General features: G+C 44.7%; 3 protein-coding genes across 21 annotated transcripts in view; 2 read left to right on the forward strand and 1 right to left on the reverse strand.

The window, feature by feature from the left end:
• The window catches only part of mark3a (MAP/microtubule affinity-regulating kinase 3a), a 45,313-nt gene extending 42,112 nt beyond the window's left edge, over window positions 1-3,201 (forward strand). For 10 of the 18 annotated variants that reach the window (XM_069160810.1, XM_069160814.1, XM_069160816.1 and 7 more), the window contains 2 exons: window positions 604-648; window positions 2,308-3,201. In XM_069160810.1, coding sequence (XP_069016911.1) covers window positions 604-648; window positions 2,308-2,653 — 391 coding nt within the window. In that variant the 3' untranslated portion in view covers window positions 2,654-3,201. The remainder of the gene's footprint in view (window positions 1-603; window positions 649-2,307) is intronic. The other 8 variants (XM_069160817.1, XM_069160819.1, XM_069160823.1 and 5 more) reach the window with 2 other exon arrangements.
• Window positions 3,202-4,323: 1,122 nt separating this feature from the next.
• Window positions 4,324-9,473, reverse strand: ckba (creatine kinase, brain a). Of its 2 annotated transcripts, none has more exons than XM_069160830.1 (8): window positions 9,460-9,473; window positions 6,480-6,667; window positions 6,202-6,356; window positions 5,987-6,119; window positions 5,296-5,467; window positions 5,067-5,190; window positions 4,792-4,981; window positions 4,324-4,650 (listed from the first exon to the last, which is right to left on the reverse strand). In XM_069160830.1, the coding sequence occupies exons 1-8, from the start codon at window positions 9,468-9,470 to the stop codon at window positions 4,472-4,474; spliced, it is 1,152 nt and encodes a 383-aa protein (XP_069016931.1). In that variant the 5' UTR covers window positions 9,471-9,473; the 3' UTR covers window positions 4,324-4,471. The 2 variants fall into 2 exon arrangements, with proteins under 2 accessions (XP_069016931.1, XP_069016930.1); XM_069160829.1 differs by lacking the exons at window positions 6,480-6,667; window positions 9,460-9,473 and adding exons at window positions 7,171-7,372; window positions 7,788-7,988.
• trmt61a (tRNA methyltransferase 61A) lies at window positions 8,869-23,072 on the forward strand. The gene is made up of 4 exons (XM_069160831.1): window positions 8,869-8,983; window positions 10,219-10,566; window positions 16,743-17,009; window positions 22,372-23,072. Exons 2-4 carry the CDS (start codon window positions 10,236-10,238, stop codon window positions 22,659-22,661), a joined length of 888 nt encoding a protein of 295 aa, XP_069016932.1. The 5' UTR covers window positions 8,869-8,983; window positions 10,219-10,235; the 3' UTR covers window positions 22,662-23,072.
• Window positions 23,073-23,374: the final 302 nt, after the last annotated feature.

The raw sequence follows: 23,374 nt of genomic DNA on the forward strand, positions 1-23,374 counted from the left end.
TCGAGTGTTAACGGTTAACGGCGTACCTTCTGGACCACTCCTTGTATTTATGGTCCACCCTAGATCCTACGCACTGGCCCTTTATTTAGTTATAAAGGATTCTGCTCTTTTAAAAATTAGTTATGACACAAAAATAACAGCGACTCTTTACACTCAGTAGATTTTTAGTTTTTATCGATATCTTGCAGTTTTTCCTCAGATTAGAGTTTTTATCGCTAAAAAGTCGATTTATTTATTTTTTTAACCTGCAGGCTGCAGCTGACGTTCCTTTGCTGCTGTTTTGGGGCGACACTCTGCCGCCCAGCTTCTCTTTCTCTGTGCTGTTGTTGGTTTCAGTTTGGGATCTGAACATCCATCACTGTTTATTTCTCTCTCTCATGACTCCTCACTCAATGGAAGTCCAATCTTCCATTTCTTTGTTGTTTTTTTTTTTGGTGGTGGCTCTCGTCGTCGTTCACGTGTTTTCTCTTTTTTTGACTCACTGGAATTGATCTAAAAATGATTTATGTCGTGCACAATCCACATCTTTATTCTTCTTTTTTTTTTTTGTTCCCCCCTCGACTCCTCCTCCGCCTCCCTGTCTGATCTTCTCGTGCGCCCCAGAGTCTCAACCGAGTTTGAGAGAAACGGGAGATTTGAGGGCTCAAGGTGAGGTTACCTGAACCCCCCCCCACCCCACCCCGCCTCCAATGCCCCCCTCTCCCCCCCTTATAAACGTAGGCTTCAGTTTGTCTTCGTCTGCAGCATCAAATCAAAGTTGCTCAAACCCCCACCTGTGCATAGGAAACCCTTCCTCTGCTTCGTTTCCCCAGGGATGATTGAATGTGTCGCACCACTGCATACTTAAAGCCTCTTGAATGTTTTGACTTTCTTAATTTGTTTTTTAAATGTTTGCATGGCACTGTGTACTCGTGTGCTGATCTGTTAGCATGGCATGTTTGTTTTGTTGTCGACCTGAAAAATCCCCCTGAAAAGACCGTTATTCATGCTGCTCCAGTTCACGTCTGCTTTTCCTACAAAATAAAACCCGTTTAAAGTCTATGGAAAACCCAGAAAGTCGTTTTATCCCGTCAATCAAGTAATTATTTTTAAGTACACATTGATCCAGTCTGACTGAATATCTGTGTTGATTACATTAATTAAGTCACAGTTTGTTTGCGATGCCTGACTATATATATATATATATACATATATATGTGTGTGTGTGTATATATATGTGTGTGTATATATATATATATACATATGTATGTGTGTGTGTGTGTGTGTATATATATATATATATATATATATATGTGTGTGTGTGTGTATATATATATATATATGTGTGTGTGTGTGTATATATATATATATATATATATGTATGTATGTATATATATGTATGTATGTATATATATATATATATATATATATATGTATGTATGTATATATATGTATATATATGTATATATATATATATATGTATGTATGTATGTATATAACTAAGTCTAAAGAATCAGGAGCACGACTGTCTGACTGGTACTTAATATCTGCACATAGATAGAGGACAGTAAACAACATTTTTGCAGCACCTTTTCCAAATGTATTTAAGATATTTATAAACAAATGAAATGATACAATAAATCCGTGTATAAAGAAAAACATCTGGACGAACGACGTAAAAGACCAAAGATGTCGATCTGAAGGTGTTTTGTGTTGAAATTAACCAAATAATTAACTAACTGAGAAGATCAATATCCAAAGTTATCGATATTTGTAAAAGCTGCACTCACAGAAAGTTGCAGCGATCTTCTGGGTTCTTCAAAGACGGCTGAATATTTTTTTTTTTTTTCAGAAAAACGACTGTTCATTTTGAAGCCCGCTACAAAATGTAGTAAAACCAAAATCTAAAATAACGAGCAAATTATAATAATCATAATAATAATAGTAATTCAAATGGGGTGTTAAAGTAAATGTCTTTTCTTTTTCTGTAATAACTTGCCGTAAAATCTTAATTCATCGAACATGATTGATAACTTTTACTACATTTTGTCAGTTTCACAGCTTCCCGCTGTGACTAATATATGGATTATTTATCCGAGCGTTACAAACTCGGGCTGCAAAGTGTCTGAGGTGGAAACGCACCAGACTCCAGCTAAATTTCATGTAATCTGGACTAATTCTACCGGCCGCATTAAACGTCATATTTTATGACGGTAAAAGGACATTTCTATCAAACCCCTCCACCAGACACTGCACTTAAAAAAACAACTTTTCCATGAGGCTAAAAAAAAACCAACTTTTTTCTCCCCCATGTTTCTCTCCCGACAGTCGCCATGTACCTGGGGATCAAAAAGGGGAAAATAAAGACAGTAAACCCCGCTCCCTCAGATTCACTTGGAGTATGAGGACCACCAGCTCCATGGAGCCTTGCGACATCATGCGGGAGATTCGCAAGGTGCTCGACGCCAACAACTGCGACTACGAACAGCAAGAGAGTTTCCTGCTTCTTTGCGTCCACGGCGACGGGCGAGCCGAAAACCTGGTGCAGTGGGAGATGGAGGTCTGCAAGCTGCCCCGTCTCTCCCTCAACGGCGTCAGGTTCAAAAGGATATCCGGATCATCCATCGCTTTCAAAAACATTGCTTCCAAAGTTGCCAACGAGTTAAAACTATGAACAAAAGGGTTTAAAAGTATACATATATATATATATATATCTAGAAGTATTTAAGCTGTACAATCATCCAAGTAGCAGTTTCCAAATGTCTCCTTTTTTTAAACAAAATACAGAGTATGTATTGAATATTATAATGTATAGATTAAGGCTTTTGGCAATAATCACTGAATTACCTACTAATATCTCAGTCTCTTCTGGCCACACGGGGTCGACATTAACGAGTTGAATATGATTTGTCATGCTGTGAATGTGGACAAAAAAAGCATTTCTGGTCTTATTTATTTAATCTTTTTCTCTCTCTCTCTCTCTCTCTCTCTCTCTCTCCTGCAAAAAGGAAAAATTACGTAGCGTTCTGTTTTCAGTGTAAATAATGTATCTTACTTTCAAGACGGCTTCACCGTAATACTTTTTTTTTTTTTTTTTTTTTTTTTTTTTTTCTTTTTTTCTTTTTGTATTTCGTTGAAGAGTAGAGATGATGGGGAGTCCGTGTAAATGCCCACATGGTTAAAGGTCACTCATGTCTCGATTAAAGTGTCTGTCAACTTGAACGTCCTCGTTTCGTCATTCGTGTCCGGACGCCCGCGCGAAACATCGCGTTTACACTACATTTCATTACATTTCACTACATTTCATTACATTACATTTCATTTATCTGACGCTTTTATCCAAAGCGACGTACAATAAGTGCATTTCAACCATGAGGGTACAAAACCCAGAACAACAGGAATTAAGAAAATACAATTTCTTCAAGAAAGCCAAACCACAAAGTGCTAAAAGTCAGTGCCATTTTAAGCGCGACCTAATTTATCCATTTAAATACGATTCAAAAGGACTCGAGCTTGGAAAAGGTTTGAAACATTTCAGTCTTTTAAAACATGGGGGGAAAAAAATATGGATGGGTTAAAATAAAAAGACTTTGGGGAGAAAAAAAAAAAAAGGATTGTACTTAATTAAAAACACCATTTATGTGAATTTAATAGAAATCAGTCAACTTTCTGCATGTTTTAGCAGGGATGGAGATGTGCAGGTCAAAGTATAAATGTTTGAATTAAACCTGGATTAAATTGAGTAGAAATGACTTCACACGTTTTAAACATTCAAAAAACCTCTGTCGCCCAGCTCGACACGGCGGTCCTCAGGAACTTAATCGGACCTCCTTGCTTGGGGCCAAGAAGACCCTTAAATTATTCAGGTGTGTAAAAATGATTCAGAGACAAATTTCTGAGACGCAGTAAGGACGTGATACTTCAGTGTCGAATTCGACTTCTTTAAAAGGCTGAAAAAGCTCTAAATGTCAATCTTGCGCTCTTAAACACTGGATCCAACATTTCCCATAATGCAACAGGAGAGCAGCTCTAGTTTTGAACACAAGCCGACATCTTCAGGGTTATTTTGTCTTACAAGAAATTAGATTGATCCTCGTGAGAACTCGATGTATGAAATGTCCCTTTAAGGTGAATGTGCTGCATTCAGGGACAGAAGTCCACTGCGGGACATCTGTAAATACTTTTCTTTTAGCTGTAGTCCAATGGGAGCAGAAACATTTTACTTATGAAGAGGCTCTTTAAGGAAAAAGGATGAGACACTTGTATCAGACCGTTTTAACGAAGCCAGCGTGATGCGGCTGATGATGTTTAACCATAACTTCGCTGCAAGAATCACAACAAAGCTCAACTTGAACAAGAACATTTTTATTTCTTCTCAGATCGGAGTGCATTCAAGGACAGAGTCAGACAGTCAGTCAAAAGGTGGATGAAGACGAGGCGGCGGGGGAGAGGTCGAGGTAGCGGGGGGAGCGCGGTGGGTTTCAGGATGGAGTTACTTCTGGGCGGGTATCATGTTGTCGACGGCCTGGCCCTTCTCCAGCTTCTTCTCCATCTCCACCAGCAGCTTGACTCCGTCGACCACCATCTGCATCAGCTCCACCTCGGAGAAGCCCAGTCGGTCAGCGTTGGAGATGTCAAACACGCCGCCCACCGCGGCCGTGTCGACGCCACCTGTCGGGGGAAAAAGGCAACACGACGCACGAATCACCAAGACTGAAGTTTTAGCCCTCTTCTAGAAAACGCCGGTCAGCGGTTGAGGAGTTGCAACCGGCCGTGACGTTCAGAAGACGGACGGGGAACGTCGGCGCTCACCGGTTCCGCGTTTCTGGAGCCTCAGCCTCTTGAGAACGTCCTCAAACTTGGCGTGTTTGCTCATGTTGGGCAGCTTCACGTGCACACCGGCACGCAGGCCGGTGCCCAGGTTGGAGGGGCAGGTGAGCACGTAGCCCAGGTGCTCGTTCCACATGAACGCGTGCTTCCTCTCCTTGAACAGGCTCTCGATCTAAACACAGAAGAACCAGGGTGAATCTTTAAGAGTCTGGCTCGCGTACGCAGACGCACCGATGAGCCTAACGTTTCCCGCCGACCTTGGTGAGTCCGGTGCAGAAGCGGTTGAACACCTCCTTCATGTTGCCTCCTTTCTGCATGGAGATCACACGCAGGTGGTCCTCCTCATTCACCCACACCAGGAATGTCTTGTTGTCGTTGTGCCTGGAGACAGAAAATACAAGTTAACCTCCAAATTAGATCCGTCATTAAAAAGATTTACAAAAAAATTAAAAAAAAAATAAAAAAGGTTGGACATTCAGGTCTCACCAGATGCCTCTGGCGTCGGGCCAGTCCCGGGCCATCCCTGAGGCCAGCAGCAGAGGGGACACGGGCTTGTCAAACAGGAAGTGGTCGTCGATGAGCTGCTGCTGCTCGGCGTCTGTCATGTTCTTCAGGGCGTAGTATTTCCCCTTCAGGTCTCCAGTCAGAGACGCCAGAGCTGCCGGGACAGGAGAAAAGTTTGATATTAAAAAAAAAAGTATTTTAATTAGAAATGTAAAATACTGACAGGCTGCAGCTTCAGACCGTGATGACCTTTTAAAGAGTTTCCTGGTTCAAGCTTCGAAACTGCAATAATGTGCTGCTGCTATTTAGTCTGAATAATTGTCTAATGCTCAGACAAAAACTCCTATCACTCCAAATTGATTGATAAGGAGGATAACAGATCAATCAATGAAGATGACTGTTAATAATTGTCACAGCTGATTCGCAGTTCAGTTTTACTTCTGTGCTCTTCCACCTGCTCCCACTAGGTGGCAGCCTCTGCAGCACGCTCGACTTCGCCGAGCAGACTGCTGCTTCTTCTTCTTTTACATAATCATTGAGCTGCAGCCATCTGTGTGGATGATGGTGGCAGATGTGGCAGATGTGGCAGATGTGGCAGATGTCCAGATGACAGCAGCAGCAGAGTTCCTGCCCCGTCAATAAGCAGCAGTTTAGAGCTGGGAGGCCTCCTCACCTTCGATGGAGAGTTTCTCCACAGCACGCCTCTCTCCTCGGCTGCAGTGCGGTGGCAGGCAGAAGCCACGGATGCTGCGGCCCGTTCGGACTCGGGAGCTCAGAACATAGTTGGAGTCGAGGTCGTCGCCGCCCTTTGAAAAGGAGTCAGGTTAGGATCGGCTCGGCCGCACCGGCACATTCATCCCGGTGTACATGCTGGCGGAGCTGCGGTACCTTCAGGTTGCCGGGATTGATGTCGGTCTTGTGCTTGTCTGATGGTTTGTATCCTCCGTGTCTGTCCTCGATCACGGGGTCCAGCAGCTCTTTGAAGACCTCGTAGGTCTCCTCGTCCCCGGCGACACAGCCCACGGTCATAATGAAGGGGTGGCCTGCGCACAAAGTCAAACAGGGTCACGGAGGTCACGGTGCACAGAGCATGCAAACAAGCAAACATCCTCACTAACTCAATGTGCTGAGTGCCATCAGGTCTCAGGATGGGACTGTTACTGTACCAGGATTATCAACCCCTGTCTGAATGAGATCATCTACGGTGAAGCCGTTGGGTGTCGCCTTCTCTCTCAGCGCCCTGTACATGTTCAGGGTTAAGAAACGGGCCATGTGGTTGTTGTGCTGACTGAGATCTGGGAACTCATCCTCAGCCGAAAGCCTCTTCAGGGTCAGTTTGGCCATAGTCTCAGAGCTAAACAGAAACAAAGTAGTCTGCAGGGTGAGGGCGAGTCACCTGTCATAGTTGGCAGGTTACCAGCTCTCCTCTGAATGGGTCAATAAACATGAGCCACTGATGGCTCAGTCTGCAACACAAGCTGGAGATGACATAATGAAATTGAAAGCAGCATAGGATTATCAACTGCTTCCCTGCATACATTATGTAACTGTTCATCTTTGTACCGTTTGCTGTGAACTCTGTGCTCTGATAACGCAACACCCATTTAGACGAGGATGGCGGTTTCTAATCAAATCAGCGCCCCATATGTGTGAAAATGTGAGCCATAGTTTATCCCCTTGGCAAGGTCACGGTGCAAAAAGCAGTCAGCTTTCCCTCGCAGCGACGCGCGGCTCAGACCGCCGCGGCCATTAAAACGCGGTCGATCAGCCTGAACAGACGTTTCACCGAAAAGCCGCTCGAGTTGTTTGTTTTTTTTAAGTTTTTTTTTTTTTTTTAAGTTTTTTTTTTTTTTTTACCTGGGTTATCAATCCCAGTCTGAATGACATCATCCACAGTAAATCCACTGGGTGTCTCTTTGTTCCTCAGACTCTCGTACATAGCAGGAGTCAGGATCTTGGCCATATGATTGTTGTGTTTGCTGAGGTCCGGGAACTCCTGCTCCGAGGTGTACTTCATCTTCAGCTGGTTGTGCGTGTTACCGAAAGGCATGGCTGATCCCTGGACGGGGATGGACGGAAGAGACGGTGAACAACAAGCGGAACAAATTTGAGTGCCCGGTGCCGAGAATCAGCATCGAGTCTAACGACATCATTTTTTGGATGTCACATTTAGCAGATAAACGATGAAATGTCCTGCAGTGAACAGAGTGTCCGAAACACGTTTAAACAGGTGCAGCAGATTCATTTGTGAAACATACAAATACTCTTTTTAGTTTTTAATCCTCTTATTAAACGACCCTAATGTTAACAGCCATCGTTGTAGTGAGAAGCGGACAAAGGCAGAGGGCCAAAAGGATCTGTCTATCGCCCAGCTGTCATTTAACAATAACAATAATAATTTAAAAAAAAAAGAAGAGCTAAAGCTCCTCCTGTGCCTGTGTGAGCTAATAAATTAAATTAAACCAATCCCCTACCTGTTGTTTTCGAATTTGTGGATTACTACAACTACCAGGGGTAGATACAAAGATCCCTATTGTTCCGACCGAGGAGCTCACAAACCACCAGCAGCGTCTCAGCAGCTCTCCGGTCGGGCTGATGGCTTCAGACGGAGCTTTATAGGAGAGCATCTCCGCTCCCATTGGTCGGTATTTGTAGTCCATTCATTCAATAGGACGTGTTGACTCTGCTCCAGCGGCGCCTCCTTCTGCGCGCTGCCTGTTTCACTCCCAATTAAAAACAAAAGTGTACAATAACTCGCAATTTTAGGAAATGATTTTATTAGATGATCAAACACTTATAGGTCTTTCTAGATTGGTCTCCTCTTATACCAACATGCTCCTGATGAGGACAGGAGAGCAGAAGTTGCGTCAAAGTAAATGGATGTAAATCCACGAATATATATAAAACTTATAGAAGTACATTTGATTATCAGGCGCAATTGCATATATGCAATATTAATTCACTTGCAGTGGTGGGGAGTTGAAGTGCAGCTTTGAGGTGCTTTACTTGAGTTATTCCATTCATACCACTTCATAAGCAAATTATGCTTTTTTTTCTTTTTTAAATCTAATTTGCCATAGTGAAGTTACAAATTACGAATTGACACACAAAACACGTGACCAGACTTTAAAATGTTTGTTATAAGCTGCCTATCATCAGTTGGAAACCAGCAGTAAAATGCAACATGCACATAGAAGCATTGGTCATAATCAAGTTATATATATTTTTATCTAATAATGTGATAGGGGCAATTTTTCTGCAAGTATTCTTTCTTTATTGCCTCTTTTTTTTAATGTAAAGTTAAATGCAGGACTTTATTATAATTCCTGAACTATCTCAGTCGTACTTGAACCAGTTAAACTGGAGATTATATTTGTCCATTTTACAGTTTAACACGGTGCGACATTTTGTTTACATCCACGTTATGCCGATATTTAACCAGAAAAAACATGTGCAGCTTGTGAATCGGTTTTGTCTGCAGATGTCGGGTTCCTGATCTGTTCATTTTGAATCCTCTTCCGGTCGAAGTCGACGCAACTTCCTTTGAAAACAAAACCACGTGTGCGAGGAGTGAATCCACATGCACAGACGGAGCTCAGAGCACAGTTTGATCCCCCGGTGTTTTTTTTTGTTTTTTTTTGCTTGTCGTAACAACAAAAACCTGAAGGAGGCAAGTCGCCTTGTCGCGAACGTTTGTTTACCCGCTAACCGTATCCGGTTGACCGTAACCGGACGTTGCTACCGTTAGCATGTTCGTCAGCTAAGCCAAACCGGCGTTCAACGTTTTTAAAAAAAACAAATCAAAACTCGTTTGTTATTGTCGGTAACTGTAATTCAAGGCTGATAACACATTTTGCACTGTGACCTTTTCGTGCGTATTCGGGGTTGTCCCGGTTTCTAAACTGTATTAAAATGTGACGCGGTTAGCAACAGCTAACTGTTTACTCCATCAGATACTGAAGCTCATCCTCTGGTTATAATAACAACCGGTTTCTCTCTAATTAAACTACAACAGGTCCGATAATCCGAACCGCAACCGATCAATCTGCCTCAATAACGGAGACCCGATTTATTTAAAAATAAATACAAATATATATATATATATCTATAATTTAGAAAAAGATAGGATGTGTTCGTCTGACTCACATCCTCTCCATGTTGTCGGATTAATGACCTCCCTTGTGTTTTTGTCGGTGAAGATGTAAATTGTCCTCCTGTCCAACGTCCTCTCGGTCTCAGTTCAACTGTCTCTGCTCGAAGCTTTTTCTTCAATTTAAAAAAAATAACGGGCGTCATTAAAAAAATAAATACAACGGTTACCGTGGCAACGGTGGGTCAGCTGGCTGCCACCGTCCGGAGTCAGATGCACATTTTTTATTGTTTGTTTACACAACATATAAAAACGTATATATATATATATATATATATATATATATATATATATAGTCATATTAAAATGCAGTCAATCGAGTGGAAGCGGAGCCAATATGCAGCCAGAATCTGTAATATGTCAGAATAGAAAAGTATGAGGTTTTCAGAAACACATTTTACATATTGACATTTATTTGCAAACATTACAAAATGACCTGACACTGTAAATAATAATGAAATATAAAATAATAATTGGAATTTTAGTATAAAGTTATATTTAGAATGAATGCACATGGAGACGTATATAGTTCTGCTTATGTCTGACAAAAACCTGTGCATGTGAAGAAAAATATAAATAAGCTCAGTTAAAAAATAACTTATCATTAACCATATCTTTAAAGCATGTTTAGATATTGTATAAGGCGTAGGTAGGGATGTCTGTGAGATCTAGTAGTATTTCAAAAAAGAGGGAGAATTGTTGTTTCTTTTGTTTTTATTATTGTTGACTGCTGATGTTTTACCTCCCTGCCGCAGAGTGACCGTGCCCCACCATGAGTTTTGTAGAGTACTCCGACTTCATTCAGGACGGGGACGTTGCCATCGTTTACCTGAACCACAACTCCGCGATGCCCGTCAAGGTGCAGCAGGGCGCCCAGACGCAGACGCGCTACGGGGTCATTCGCCACTCCACGGACCTGATTGGGCAGCGTTACGGGTCCAAGGTGACCTGCAGCAAAGGCGGCTGGGTGCATGTGCTCCACCCGACGCCGGAGCTGTGGACGGTCTCCCTGCCTCACCGCACCCAGATCCTCTACACCACCGACATCGCCACCATCACCATGATGCTGGAGCTGAAGCCGGGCTCCGTCGTCTGCGAGTCAGGTGAGGTGACTTCCTGTTCGTGTCGAATCGACTCGTAACTTTCAACAACGTGTTTGCGTGATGGCTGCCTCACATATCCTGCTCCTGTTTTGAGTTCAAAAACAACAACTCAAAAGTTCGTTTCTGGGGGTATTTTTGCGTTTTGAGTCGACGTGCAGGACCAAAATTAAAGATGACCGAAAGCCGTACTGTAAATGGTGTCATTTAAAATAAGGAAACAGCCAAGACAGACATCCGGATCTGTACACACAGCTCGAGCTCAGACAGTTTCAGTTGTTCACTTTATTTTAAAACCATCCAAGTCTCAGTGTTCACATCCTGAAATGTTCCTGCTGCTGTTGGTGATCTCTAACAGCGACTAACTTTAGCTCATTTAAGTAGTTCAGACTTTGTACTTGTGTGCAGCGTATTTAATTATATACACGTTATCTGCCACTGCTGCCAATAAAACCGTAGCCGTGGTCATCTTGTTCTGATTAACATATGTAACAGTGTGCCTGCTGAACGGTGCCAAGTTGTGTACGTTTTCCAGCACGGTATTGTTTGGTTTTAATACTAATAAAGGCCACATGCAGCTGTTTTTGTGATGTTCATGTTCTTCTTGATATTTATTTGCATTCTTTGATCAGCCGGCCGTGGCAGTACTGTAAAAAGGATTGGCCACCGTGAAAAGAAAGTTCTTTATTTTGGACTTTTGGTACCATTTAAAAAAAAATACAAATAAAAATCTTTGACATTGCAGTAATATTTTTTTATTTTATTGACTGAAAGCTCCATCCTCCTCTTCTTACCAAAGACGTTGGTGTCGTGACCACCGTAGTACTGAGTGTACCCGATCACTGTAGTCGGTGCATAAAACAGAAGATGGACTTTGTGTTGCAGCTACGCTTGTAAGGTGAAACACGAGCCGTCATGCAGCCGGACTGATTACGACAGAAGCGAATCTCTTCAGTGTGTAAAACGAAGATGTAACGTGGATTCATTAACTCCATCTTTGCTGCATTTGAATGTTGTTGAACCTGACCTGTGACTTTGCATTTCAAAGGAAATGTTGAGCTTGAGTTCCAGGAACTCCTTGTAATGTGATGTTGAGCTTCCTCTGCACACGCTGTTAATTAGATTACCCAACATGAGCATTCGTCTCTCTCGGGATGTTTTTACCTTTTTATAATTTCATTTGGCCTCAGATCTTTTCTGCTGCAGCTTTAATTCTAATGTCCCTGTTTACACTTCTGATTCCCTGCCAGATGTTTCCACCCCAGCTGTTGATATTGAAAGTCATGTGATTGCTACACGTGTGTCTGAGAACATTCAGACATTATGTAATCTAGTTTTTTTTTTCTTTTTTTGCCACTTCTTGTTCTCTTGTCTAATTCTTGTTCTCTTGTCTCCCCCCGGAGTTTCCTCCGATCGCTTCTCCGCCTTCAGCTCCGTCTCCATTCGTCTAATTGCAATTGCTCAGACTGTGTTGGTGTGTTTTGCTGTTGCGGCCTCTCCCAGTCCAAAGGCAGTGAGGGGGGGATGTGAGTGTGTGTGTGTGTGTGTGTGTGTGTGTGTGTGTGTGTGTGTGTGTGTGTGTGTGTGTGTGTGTGCGCAAGCGCGCGGTGCAGTGCTTCATCATGCTTTACTGTCGGCAGCTCTGCGCATGCCGCGTTATCGATCTTCCTCGGTGAACATCGAGGGTGTATGCGAGATGGAGGGTCTCCGGGGTGATGAATGAGTTCGGCGGTCTGTCGAGTCAGCACTTACGCCGGCGGTACGGACAGGGCTGCACTATCTGTACTGGTGTCACGTTACTTTATGCATTCGAATAGTAAAAACATGCCTAGTAGTCTACAACAAGGGGAAATAACAGCGGATAAAACGCCTGGTTTATTCAATCTAAAGTGGCATTTCATTAGCTGCACATAGCAACAGTTAAGTGTCATTACCAGGTGCTAATGAGCCTGTCAGTGGTGACTCACAATGTTCAGCCTTGATAGTCAGTCAGCAGTGTGAGCTGTTCTGTGGAGGGGGAGACCTTCTGTACAAACATGTAGAGAGTAGAGGCAATAATGTTGTTGGCTGTTCTCACTCCTTCATGCCGAGTTTGCCGAGAGAGCTTTCAGTCGGGTGGGGCGGAGGGAGGAGGGAGGAGGGGAGGGAGGGGCGTCACCTTGGACACAGTTTGTTCTGGAGTGTTTGTCGCTCATTATTTCTGTTAGCGGACATTCACGCCGTGCAGGTAGAGCACACGTCCACCTGTCAATTATTCACTAATGTCAACGACCTCCATGCCAGAAGGAGGGCGTTGTAACTCTGGGAAACGACTCGTGATGCCACCTCAGTGTAGGTGCTTCAGGTCGCGATTGAAATGAACCGGGCGAATTACGCCGCTGACGGGATCCGAGCAACGTCGAGTTCGGTTGCCGTGGGGATGCGCACAGCTTCACTTTTTACTGTGATTAGAACCCCTGCTCGCTTTAACGTTTACCGAGCTGCTCTGAAGGGCCGACCAATCGGCGACCGGTGTCGGTAGTTTGGTACGATGACGGTGAAGTCTAGCGTAGTTGCAGCTGCGGTTGAGTTTGGGTTGGTTTTGCCGCCTGCTGATTGGTTCAAGCTGTTCTAATAGTTTCCAAATCAACCCGAGATCTTCCTCCAGTAGGATGCAACGACCGCAAACGATTTCCTTGTGAACCCAGTGAATGTCGGTACTGTAACACCAAGCTAATGCACAGATGGTCAAACCTGCTCGTTTAGTGCGCTTGATTTGGGCTCAGATCCAAATACGCAGATCAAACTTGAACCAAAACATCTGCATACCTTAGAGGAAGTGTCTTAGTCACTTGAACAGATTCAGAAGCAGCTCGTTCGTGATGGGAAAGTGATCCAACCTCGATCTGACTCAGCAAGTTTGAGCTGTAAGACACCTGTAGCACGCTGGGATGCAAATGTGTAAAAATCAACAGATGCCAGCAGATCGTCAGTGTTTCCACGACGATGACATCTAATGTTGAACTGCCCATTTGAATACAGCAATATGTTCATATGTTTTTGCATCATCAACCTTCAAAACCAACGTTGATCGGATCTTAAATCATGGAAACAATCACTAACATCAGCCTTGTACAGTTGGCCTTCAAGCTGCAGCGTTCAGGGACCACAGTGCGTTAACGACGGGAGGACATCCATCTGTTGCTTCCGCTTTCTCATTTCCCACTTATTTCCCGTCCATACTGTCTTTACTTCTCATCCGGCCGACCACGCTGATTTACTCGATAGAGGAACAGAAAGCAGAACCGACCTGCAGTTCAGATCAAAAGTTACGTCCTCGACCTCGACCTTGACCTCGACCTCAACCCCCCGATATTCTGGAAAGGGTTTGTCACCTGTTTTCTCTGACTTTTTGTCGTAGTCTTGTGGGAACACTTCGTCACCGCCTCAGGCAGTTTTTGTCTTTTTCTTTCCAAGCCTTGTTCTTGAGGCTTTTTGCATGTACGGCTCCTTTTCATGCTACTTCTGCTTTTTTTCTGTTCTGTTCTTTTTTTTTTTTTTTTTTTGTGTGTGTAAAATATCTCCAACCAGCTGACACGATGACTTCAGGCAGGGGCTGTTTTTAAAACATGTTCCTCCTTCTCTTTAATATCATATCAGCTTGCAACTTTGTTTTTTCTGGTTTCTGGACCAATAACCAATACTGAGTCTTGTATTGGTGCATCCCAAACCAGAAATAAAATGTGTTGCTGGAAACAAGTGCAGCCAGATGATAAGCAGTCCTTGTTTTCGTGTAACATTTGAGATGTAATAATTTGTCTCCATTTAGACACAAACATCTATGAAATATAGTCCTTTCCCAGATTTGACCATTTAGGTTGAAACTACGTTTTGTTTAAGACCGCACGTTAAAGATGTGTTCTCTGCTTTCACATGCCGTATTTTGTACAAAATGAATGACTCAATTTACAAAGTACTGCTGACGCTGAGCGTGTTTCTTCTATAACCTGGCTACCGTCCATCTTCTTTATCACGGTAACAATCATGGAAACTGAAGCCGTTGGTAACCTGGCGTGAAGCCTGACATCCAGACTTGGTTCTGCGCCAATTGATCGTATGACTTGTATGCAGATCGAGTTCAGACTCTGTTCGAGCGCCCGTCACTCAGCCATTTCCTCTCAACAGTAAACGCCACTTTATAAACAAGCGTTGCAGTGAAATTCGGCCTGTATAACATTGCAGGGCTTCAGTTTGTGGTGTAGCTCTGTCGGATTATATGAACACCTAAATATTTCATTTTGCTGTTGCACCATTTACAGGTGAAATCCATCAGATGCTGTTTCGTTTAATGCTCGAAATTTAGTTGGTTAATCTATTAGTTGGTAAATAATAATTGGCCAACAGACATTTTAAATGTTTCTAACAAACAAAAAACAACAATTCTCTAGTTTCAGATTCCTAGTTGTCAATTTTCAGCTTTTTATGGTTTTCTTTTCTTGTACATTTAATGTCTCTGGGTTTTTGAGTATTTATAAAACAGAATAAGATATTTTAAAGCCCAAATCATCATCTACTCAAAACAGCACCTACTTTTATAGCATATGTTTTTTACATTTTACAACCAGGGATATGCGACCATTGACACGTTCAACACACGCACACCAGTGCTACCAGTCTCCAAACCTGGCTTGACTTGAGTATTATGAAGCCTTAATCTGAGTGAATTTAAATACAATAAACCCCAAGTTAAAATTCTGTTTGGCTTCTCAGTGTGACGAAGGTCGAACCCTTCATCAAAATTTCACAGAAATCTATCAATTTGTTTTTGAAAAATTGTGCAAATTAAATGACAAACAACTAGGAAAAGAAGGAAAACTTGCTGACTTCAATAATGCAATTAAATACAACCTCAGAAAATTGCTTTGAGAACTGAGTCAACACCATGTGAAGAAAAATAAACAGTAGTATTCATGTTATCTATGAAGTCAGAATACATATTAGCATCAGTGCAGTTAATCATGACTTTGAATTCAGTGCAATCAGAACAGTTAGTCCTTCTACCGTGAAGATAACGAAGTTGTCTTTATTAATGAATGAGGTAATTTGAACCGGAGACCGGCTCAGTCTGTCCTATATGAGGCTGTTTATTCAACTGTCTTCAGCTTTCTTTTGTGTGTTTTCCGCTGATTTACACTTGTATGTCCTGAATCCTGTAAAATCAATCCGTCCCATTTACTGTTGTTGGCGGTCACACACCGTCCGTCCCAGCAGCGTGAGGTTTTAGCAAGTCAAAGTGCTGCTGTCGGGTAAACACTGCCCTCTTTGTCTCCACGCTAACAAAGGCGGCGGTGATGTAATGTCAGAAGAAGAAGGAGGAGGAGGATGGAGGACGGGATGTGTTGGCCTCTCATGTGTTCTCGACGCTCCCCCCAAAGCCCCATCCCAACGCATCCCATCCCATCCCATCCCATCCCCCTGCCCCGCCCGCCCGCCCAGACTGCAAATCACGTGACCGCTGCTGTTTTCTCTTCCTGTAAAATCACACACACTCGCTAAACCGTCCATGAGCGGACATCGTTCACGTCACCAACAGGACAGCTTCAGGGCAGAGAAGGACCACTCGGAAATGTAGCATCCACTTATCGGCCCGAGTGGAGAGCGAAGCAGTCTGAAAGTGTGTGTGTGTGTGTGTGTGTGTGTGTGTGTGTGTGTGTGTGTGTGTGTGTGTGTGTGTGTGTGTGTGTGTGTGTGTGTGTGTGTGTGTGTGTGTGTGTGTGTGTGTGTGTTTTGTGTAGTAGCAGCTGTGAGCTGTTCAGACTGACTCAGAATAGAAGAAAACCTTTACTGTCCTCCCGGAGACACAACAAGACCTCAGTTTGACGGTTTTCTGAGATGTGACCAGGATAATTTAACCTTTATTTTCTCCTATTCGCCCTCCATGTTATTATATTTATATATTTAATGAATTCTGACATTCATCTTAAAAACTGTGTAGTAATGGCGGTTCCCTCGCAGACCGTTAGATTGAGAACCCAGCGCTCCACGTTTACACAACTACGAGGCTTTTTGATTTGAATGTCTGAAAGTGTGTTGACTTATTTTGTGTCATCGCCACTACAAAAGGTTGTAGCTCCACGCCCTTGTGTTGTCCTCAGACTTCCTGTTTTTTGACTCCCCCCTCCCCCCCGTGTGTTTTCCAGGTACGGGTAGCGGCTCCCTCTCCCACGCCATCCTGCGCACCATCGCGCCCACAGGCCACCTGCACACGGTGGAGTTCCACCAGCAGCGGGCGGAGAAGGTGGCCGAGGAGTTCAAGGAGCACCGCGTGGATCATCTGGTCACCGTCAGGAACCAGGACGTGTGCAAGGAAGGGTTCGGAGTGACCGGGGTGGCGGACGCCGTCTTCCTGGACATCCCCAGCCCCTGGGAGGCGGTGGGACACGCCAAGGCTGCCATGAAGAAGCAAGGTAAGAGTGAATGTATTGGAGGCGAAGGGATCTGTTGAATTATTACCCGTTTCAGATTATACTGTTTGGCAAAGTGTAGATTCTACCAGTAGCCTGCAAGAGAGGCGTTTAGGGAACATCAGTAAATTGTAGCTTATAGTCTGCGTGTGAAGCATTTAGAGGACATGTGTTAATTGTGGCGTCTCCCAGTAGCCTGCATATGTAAGGCATTTATGTGACATCTGTAAAGTGAAGATTGAAGTGTCTGCCGATGGTTTGCATGTGAGGAGTATAGAGAACGTTAGTAAATTGTACAGTTCACTTATAGCCTGCATGTGAGGCATTTAGGGGACTTCAGTAAATTGTAGTGCCTACTGGTAGCCTGCATGTGAGGCATTTAGGGGACTTCAGTAAATTGTAGTGCCTACTGATAGCCTGCATGTGAGGCCTTTAGGGGACTTCAGTTAATTGAAGCATCTACCAGTAGCCTGCATGTGATGTGTTTTGGCAGAAATCTGTAAATTGTAAAGTCCACTTTTAATCTTCATTTGAGGCGTATACGTGACATCAGTAAATTGTGGCACCTACAGATATCTGCATGTGAGGCGTTTAGGGGACATCTGTAAATTGTAGCGTCTACGGATATACTGCATGAGGCGTTTCGGTAATATCTGTAAATTGTAGTGCCTAGTGATAGCCTGCATGTGAGACGTTTAGGGGACATCTGTAAATTGTAGTGCCTACTGATAGCCTGCATGTGAGGCGTTTAGGGGACATCTGTAAATTGTAGTGTCTACGGATATCATGCATGAGGCATTTAGGTAACATCTATAAATTGTAGTGCCTAGTGATAGCCTGCATGTGAGGCGTTTAGGGGATGTCTGTAAATTGTAGTGCCTACTGATAGCCTGCATACGGTGTTAAGAGGACATCTTTACATTGTAGGTGCAGAAAATAACCCTGGTTATCTCCCTCCACAACTGCATGAGTTTGTTGCATGAACATCAGTCAAACACTGAACCAGCACAAGGAAATTCTCAACCTGTGGGAAACTGTAAATTGTATTTATGCTGTGTCAAAACCCACAATAAATAAAACCCCAGAGAAAGGGATGAAATATGTCCCACTCTCTTCTCCCAATAGTGTAGCCAGAGGCAGTGAAAAAGGGGAATGAATGAGGATCACTGGGGTCCTGCGGTGACATTGAAGTGTCTGCCTGTATGACTACATGTTCTCTGTGTGTATATTTGGCTGCAGACGGAACAATCACCACCACCTGATGGTGACTTCTCTGTGACTCGTCCTGGCGCCACAGGAACATGACTGTGACAGGGAGCATTTTAGGATATCAGCACATGAATCCCAACCCCCACCCAACCCCACCTCCACCCCCACCCCTCCGGCAGTGTCGCCTCCCTCTGCACGCCCAGAACAGCCATCGATCCTGGCCGACGCTGCAATCATTGACTTTGCCTTTGTGTCAGGTCGCAGGAGAACAATATTAAACTCGGCCAGCGAGGCAGAAAGCACGCCGGGGTCTCGATGGCAACGGGGACCTGCAACGTGCCCGGGCAGGTCGGGCGGTTCCCTGAGGTGGTCGGCGCGCAGGGCTCATAGCACGGGGCCACTCAAAATCTCCTTTATTGAACTCAGTCTCTCCGACACGGTTAAGATGCACGAGACCCGTGGTTTATGAGTCTGAAAGCCCCGAGTGCATGCGTATATTCCTGAAGCACATAAATGCATCAAGGAAGCCCCAATATGAAGAGGAATGCAGGAGGAGCGAGGACGCTGCCCTCTGCAACTTTCCCACCTCCTCTTTGACTCCCTTTTATGGTGCCACTGCTACATATTCTTTTCGTGACCGCACACGCACGCACACGCACACGCACACACACACACACACACACACACACACACACGCACGCACGCACGCACGCACGCACGGATACAGATAAATAGAGTGCTGCCAGATCCCCATTGTAGAAGCAGTCCCATGACCATACAGGGTTATGCTGCAGGAACAGAGCTGCAGCTCCACAAGGAAAGGCTTGATCTACTTTCCACGGCTCAAACTGGAGGTTTATTCGAGAGCACCACCGACTTCATAATGCTGGAATTAAAGACTAAAAGGTGTAAAAAAAAAAAAAATCATCAAAATCAACCTGGATAGAGACGGAAGAGTCCTGAGCTTCACGATGGAAAAGTCCTAACTGATCAAATTCGTCCTTGCAGCCACAATGAACCGTTTTTCTGCAGGTCGTTCACACAAGAGGTGAAAGAGACATGCATGTTGATGAGGCAATTAAAATACTGGGGTACTACACTTGTCGAGGATGTCATGATGTCTGACCTCCTATTAGAATTAAAAGTCCATAAATCAGGTCATAGATGGTAGAAAAAAAGGCGCCCCTTGTACCTCCAGAACTTGCCTGAGACTCGATGCATTTTTGGGTTTTCCTCCGCGTTAAAGTGATCAACTGTTGCAACGGTCAACCATTAACACGGCTTCATTTGAATTGGGCCTGTTTGCCAGCACAGCAACTTTATGCTCCTTTTTTTACATTTCCTCTTTCCATTTTTACAGTACTGTGACACACAGCTTTTTCTCAGGCTGAAGAAGTTGCTGAGAGCTGGTTTTCTGCCGGGGACGGAGTGGAACACAAGAAGTGAAATATTGCTCTCCTGTTTTTTTTGTTGTTGTTTTTTTCCCCCTCCAAGTTGTAATTCTCCTCATGTTTTGGCCGGCCGCCTGGCCTCTGTCCAGCTGCTCTCTGAGAAGGACCCTTAACCCGAACCCGGCCTCCCTGTCTCCCCGCCGCCTCACAGATTCACGGGTATTATGATGTAAGAATAAAGCAAACACGTCCCGAGAACACAAAGACTCCAGAACCTTGAAGTTAACGACGAGCCATCGTACGTTTCCTGCGTGTAGAGATCTGAGTTGTGAACTCGCTGTTGATATTCGAGGCTATTAATAACTGCTCGAGACGCCCTTGTATAATCATCAACCCGACCCCTCCCTGTGTGTTCATCCTGGTTGCTAGGAGACTGTTGAGTGGTGTTTGTGGCCGTCACGAGGGAGACTGCTCGTCCTGTTAGACGAAGGAGCGACTGCTATCTGAAACATCCCGAAGTCTACCGCAGGGTTTGTCAGACACAATGAAGTCTTTCAGCGAGGCGTCCCGTCTGCAGGGCTCGATCCTCATTTCGCCGAGTAACTCTGCAGGACGCCATCTCAGATGAACACCCATGTCCCGACGGGCTTCTCTCACAGCCTGTTAAATGGTCAGCAGGTGACAAAAACGCTTAAACTGTGCAAAGGGAAAGTTTTCAGGTTCGAGCGTGAAGGAATGCCGACAGCTTGATCAACTCCAAGAGGCGAGGCGTGTTCATTCGTACCGCACCTTTTAACAACCGGGCGATACAAAGAGTTTTACACAAGACCAGAGAGAGAGGAAAAAAAAAACAAGGTTATACAAATGCATAAAATACATAAATAGGTATTTTCAGAGCTTGATTGTGATTTTCAGCTTTTTTTTTTTATTTAGCGGTCTGGCTACAATTTGACTGTTTTAGTTCCTTTCAGCTTTCCCTTGTTGTTGTTCGGAGCACCCTCGAACCAATCGGCATGTTTTGCGCCGACAAGCTATAGGGGCAGCAACTTCAGCGCCACGGTAATTTAACCAACCCTACTGGTCACTGATCGGTCCGCCCTTCAGTGGATGAGCGAACCTTAATGCGAACCGGGTTTCCAGACGATAATCACGGCGAAAACTGAAGCTTTGAGCGACAGGTGAGCACCAGGCAGCTGGAACCGGAGAAAAACCTCCAGAAAGCCTCCGAACATTATCTGCTCGGCAGCAAACAGCCACAGATAGAGACTATCTGGAGAAGGATCTGAAGCATTTAAGCAGCTGGTGATTGAAATATTGGCCTCAGAAGTCGGTGGAGACCAAAAACGGACTCCAAATGATGATCATGTTGATCTGTAACTGCCAGATGTGGAAATAAACGGTCTACTAAAGAGTTAACAGTAGTTTTAACCAGGCTTTTAGAGGGTTAACAGAACCACAGCATTGTTGCTGTTGCTGTTGATCTATCCACTATACTGATCAGCTGGTGGTCTTTCTGGCCACACCCGCTCTGGTTCCTCCACACTGTGTCCTTCTTTAATATACCTGTCTGTCCCTCTAGATTAAAGTGGAAGATATAGAGTTATTTTCATTAACGGGAACGCCGGTTGTCTCCAGCTGCAGCGCTCAGAGTCACATTCTTCGCTCTTCGGGTCAGCCAGTGAACGTCTTTTTGGCCCGTCGCCCCGGCCTCCCGCTGCGATCTCCGCACGGGTTCCCTCGGAGACAAGAGGCCGCGGCCGGCAGGTGATCTGTGTTCATCCCCCGATGATCCACAAACCGACCAGCGGGTCACGGGACTGCTTTGCTGGGCCAGAAACATGTTTCGAAAGTACTTTGGTGTGTAATAAAACCCCCAAATCATTAATAGAAGTTTGTAGTAATATGATTTTCCCTTGAGGGAGACTGAATGTCTTCTTGAACCTTATTGAGTTTAAAAAAATCTGGTTCAGATTATTTATTCTCTCAGACAACGAAAACACCGTCGCTTGTTTTTGTGTGTTTTGGCTGAAATAACCAAGCAGGAGTGATGAGTTGTGCAATATTTCAGCGCTTTTTATACGTTATTCATAGACCTTCTGTTCACGAGTTAAATTCACACGCACAGTGCCTCCTCCTGTTCCCAGAATGCCGAGCAATTCTCCGACTCTGTTGGCCTCTAAAACATCGCGGTACGCAGAGATCCAAGATGGTGATCTGTAGTTATGTCAATCTGGATGTAAAAAGAGAATCACTACGTTGCTTCTCAGAAAACCCAAATTTGTGTCCGTGCTTGTTGGACTTTTTGACAGCAACTATGACCTGTAACTTTGCGGTTCATCCAATGAACCAGTAGATTTCGACTCTACGTGTAGCTTCTCCACGCTGGAGGATGTCTGCTAAGAATATCACCGACAACGGGCGGGGGGAATCCCAGAAACATGGGAGGCCACTTAAAAGCCGGCCCTCTGGGAATTATCGAAACTCGTCAACCCGGTCCAGATCAGCTGTTCCATCGTCTAAATGAGTTGTTGTTTTTTTTCTAACGCTGTTCGAAAACGTTGGCTGCACGCTCTGCAACTTTGTTATTTTAATGTAACTATCCCCCCTGTGTGGGATTCGTCCTTCGGGGACCACGAATCACTGTACGAAACGTCAGTCCGAATCGACAGCGCTTAAACGAACGTGACACATTCCTCACTCTTGGTTTGAATCATCTTTCTTGAGGGGCGTCGCGTTCACGGTCTCCCGTCTCGTCTGTCCCGCAGGAGGCCGCATCTGCTCCTTCTCCCCGTGCATCGAGCAGGTCCAGCGGACGTGCGAGGCGCTGACGGATCAGGGCTTCGAGGAGATCAGCACCGTGGAGGTCCTGCTGAGGGTCCATGACGTCCGAACCGTCTCGCTGTCGCTGCCGGACTTCGGCCCCGACTCCTCCGCTCAGACCGAGGCCGGCGCCGCTCCGAACCACACCTCCGTCACCATGAAGACCACCACGCCGCCCCGAGAGGTACCCGGCCACACGGGGTACCTCGCCTTCGCTACCAAGCCGAGAACCTGAAGCTCTGAGCCAGAGTGATTTTCTCTCTTAACGGCGTTTATAATCCGACTGGCTGCGGTGTCATTTATAAGACTCTGATAATCCGGCGGGCGTACCGGGCTCCTCCAGGTCCCGGTCGGCACCGCGGCGCCAAGAGGATTTACGGTTCTTGCGTTACATAATTTCGTGCTCCGTCATTTGGCACCGGTTTGTTGCTTGCATCAAGCAGGAGTGCAAATAAAGTCGACACGGATTTCATTTGAGAAGATTATGATTTATAACTCTGATTATTTTCCTCCCTCTTTTACAAACATCCCTTTTAATCACGGCTTTCGTTTGTTCGTTGGGGGAAGGAATGCTTTTATTATTTTTTTACCTTTTTATTTGCACGTTTGTATTCAAGTAAATACAATAAATGTGTGAAAAGAAGAATTGTGTTTTCTCTCAATTGAGTCCTCTCATGTCTCTGCAGCTACTATAACGATAGTAATAATATTAATTAAAACTGCAAGCAGTGATGTACGGGCCCTCCCACTCCCGCGCGCCGTCTCCCCGACGTGCAGCGCGCGAGGGACCGCGTATCCCCGCTTAAAGTTTCTATTTTTGTCTCGTTTCCTGTCTCCAGCAGGGGGCGCTGGCGATCCGTTTGGCCACGCCCACTCGCAAAACACATTTCAGATGTATCGTCTCACCACGCCGGATGTATGTGACACGTTTCGTGAGGTTTCAAGCAT

This window comes from Embiotoca jacksoni, unplaced genomic scaffold, assembly GCF_022577435.1.
Source record: "Embiotoca jacksoni isolate LCO1_2020_lvr unplaced genomic scaffold, fEmbJac1.0.p SCAF_27, whole genome shotgun sequence".
NCBI lineage: Eukaryota > Metazoa > Chordata > Actinopteri > Embiotocidae > Embiotoca > Embiotoca jacksoni.

Coding starts and splice junctions, on each gene's coding strand:
- ckba (XM_069160829.1), bottom strand. CDS start 7,973: ATGGACTACAAATACCGACCAATGGGAGCGGAGATGCTCTCCTATAAA. Junction 5,468..5,986: donor GGAGAAACTCTCCATCGAAG/GTGAGGAGGCCT, acceptor CTGTCCCGGCAG/CTCTGGCGTCTCTGACTGGA. Junction 4,651..4,791: donor GCTCCAGAAACGCGGAACCG/GTGAGCGCCGAC, acceptor TTCCCCCGACAG/GTGGCGTCGACACGGCCGCG.
- trmt61a (XM_069160831.1), top strand. CDS start 10,236: ATGAGTTTTGTAGAGTACTCCGACTTCATTCAGGACGGGGACGTTGCC. Junction 10,567..16,742: donor CTCCGTCGTCTGCGAGTCAG/GTGAGGTGACTT, acceptor TGTGTTTTCCAG/GTACGGGTAGCGGCTCCCTC. Junction 17,010..22,371: donor GGCTGCCATGAAGAAGCAAG/GTAAGAGTGAAT, acceptor TCTGTCCCGCAG/GAGGCCGCATCTGCTCCTTC.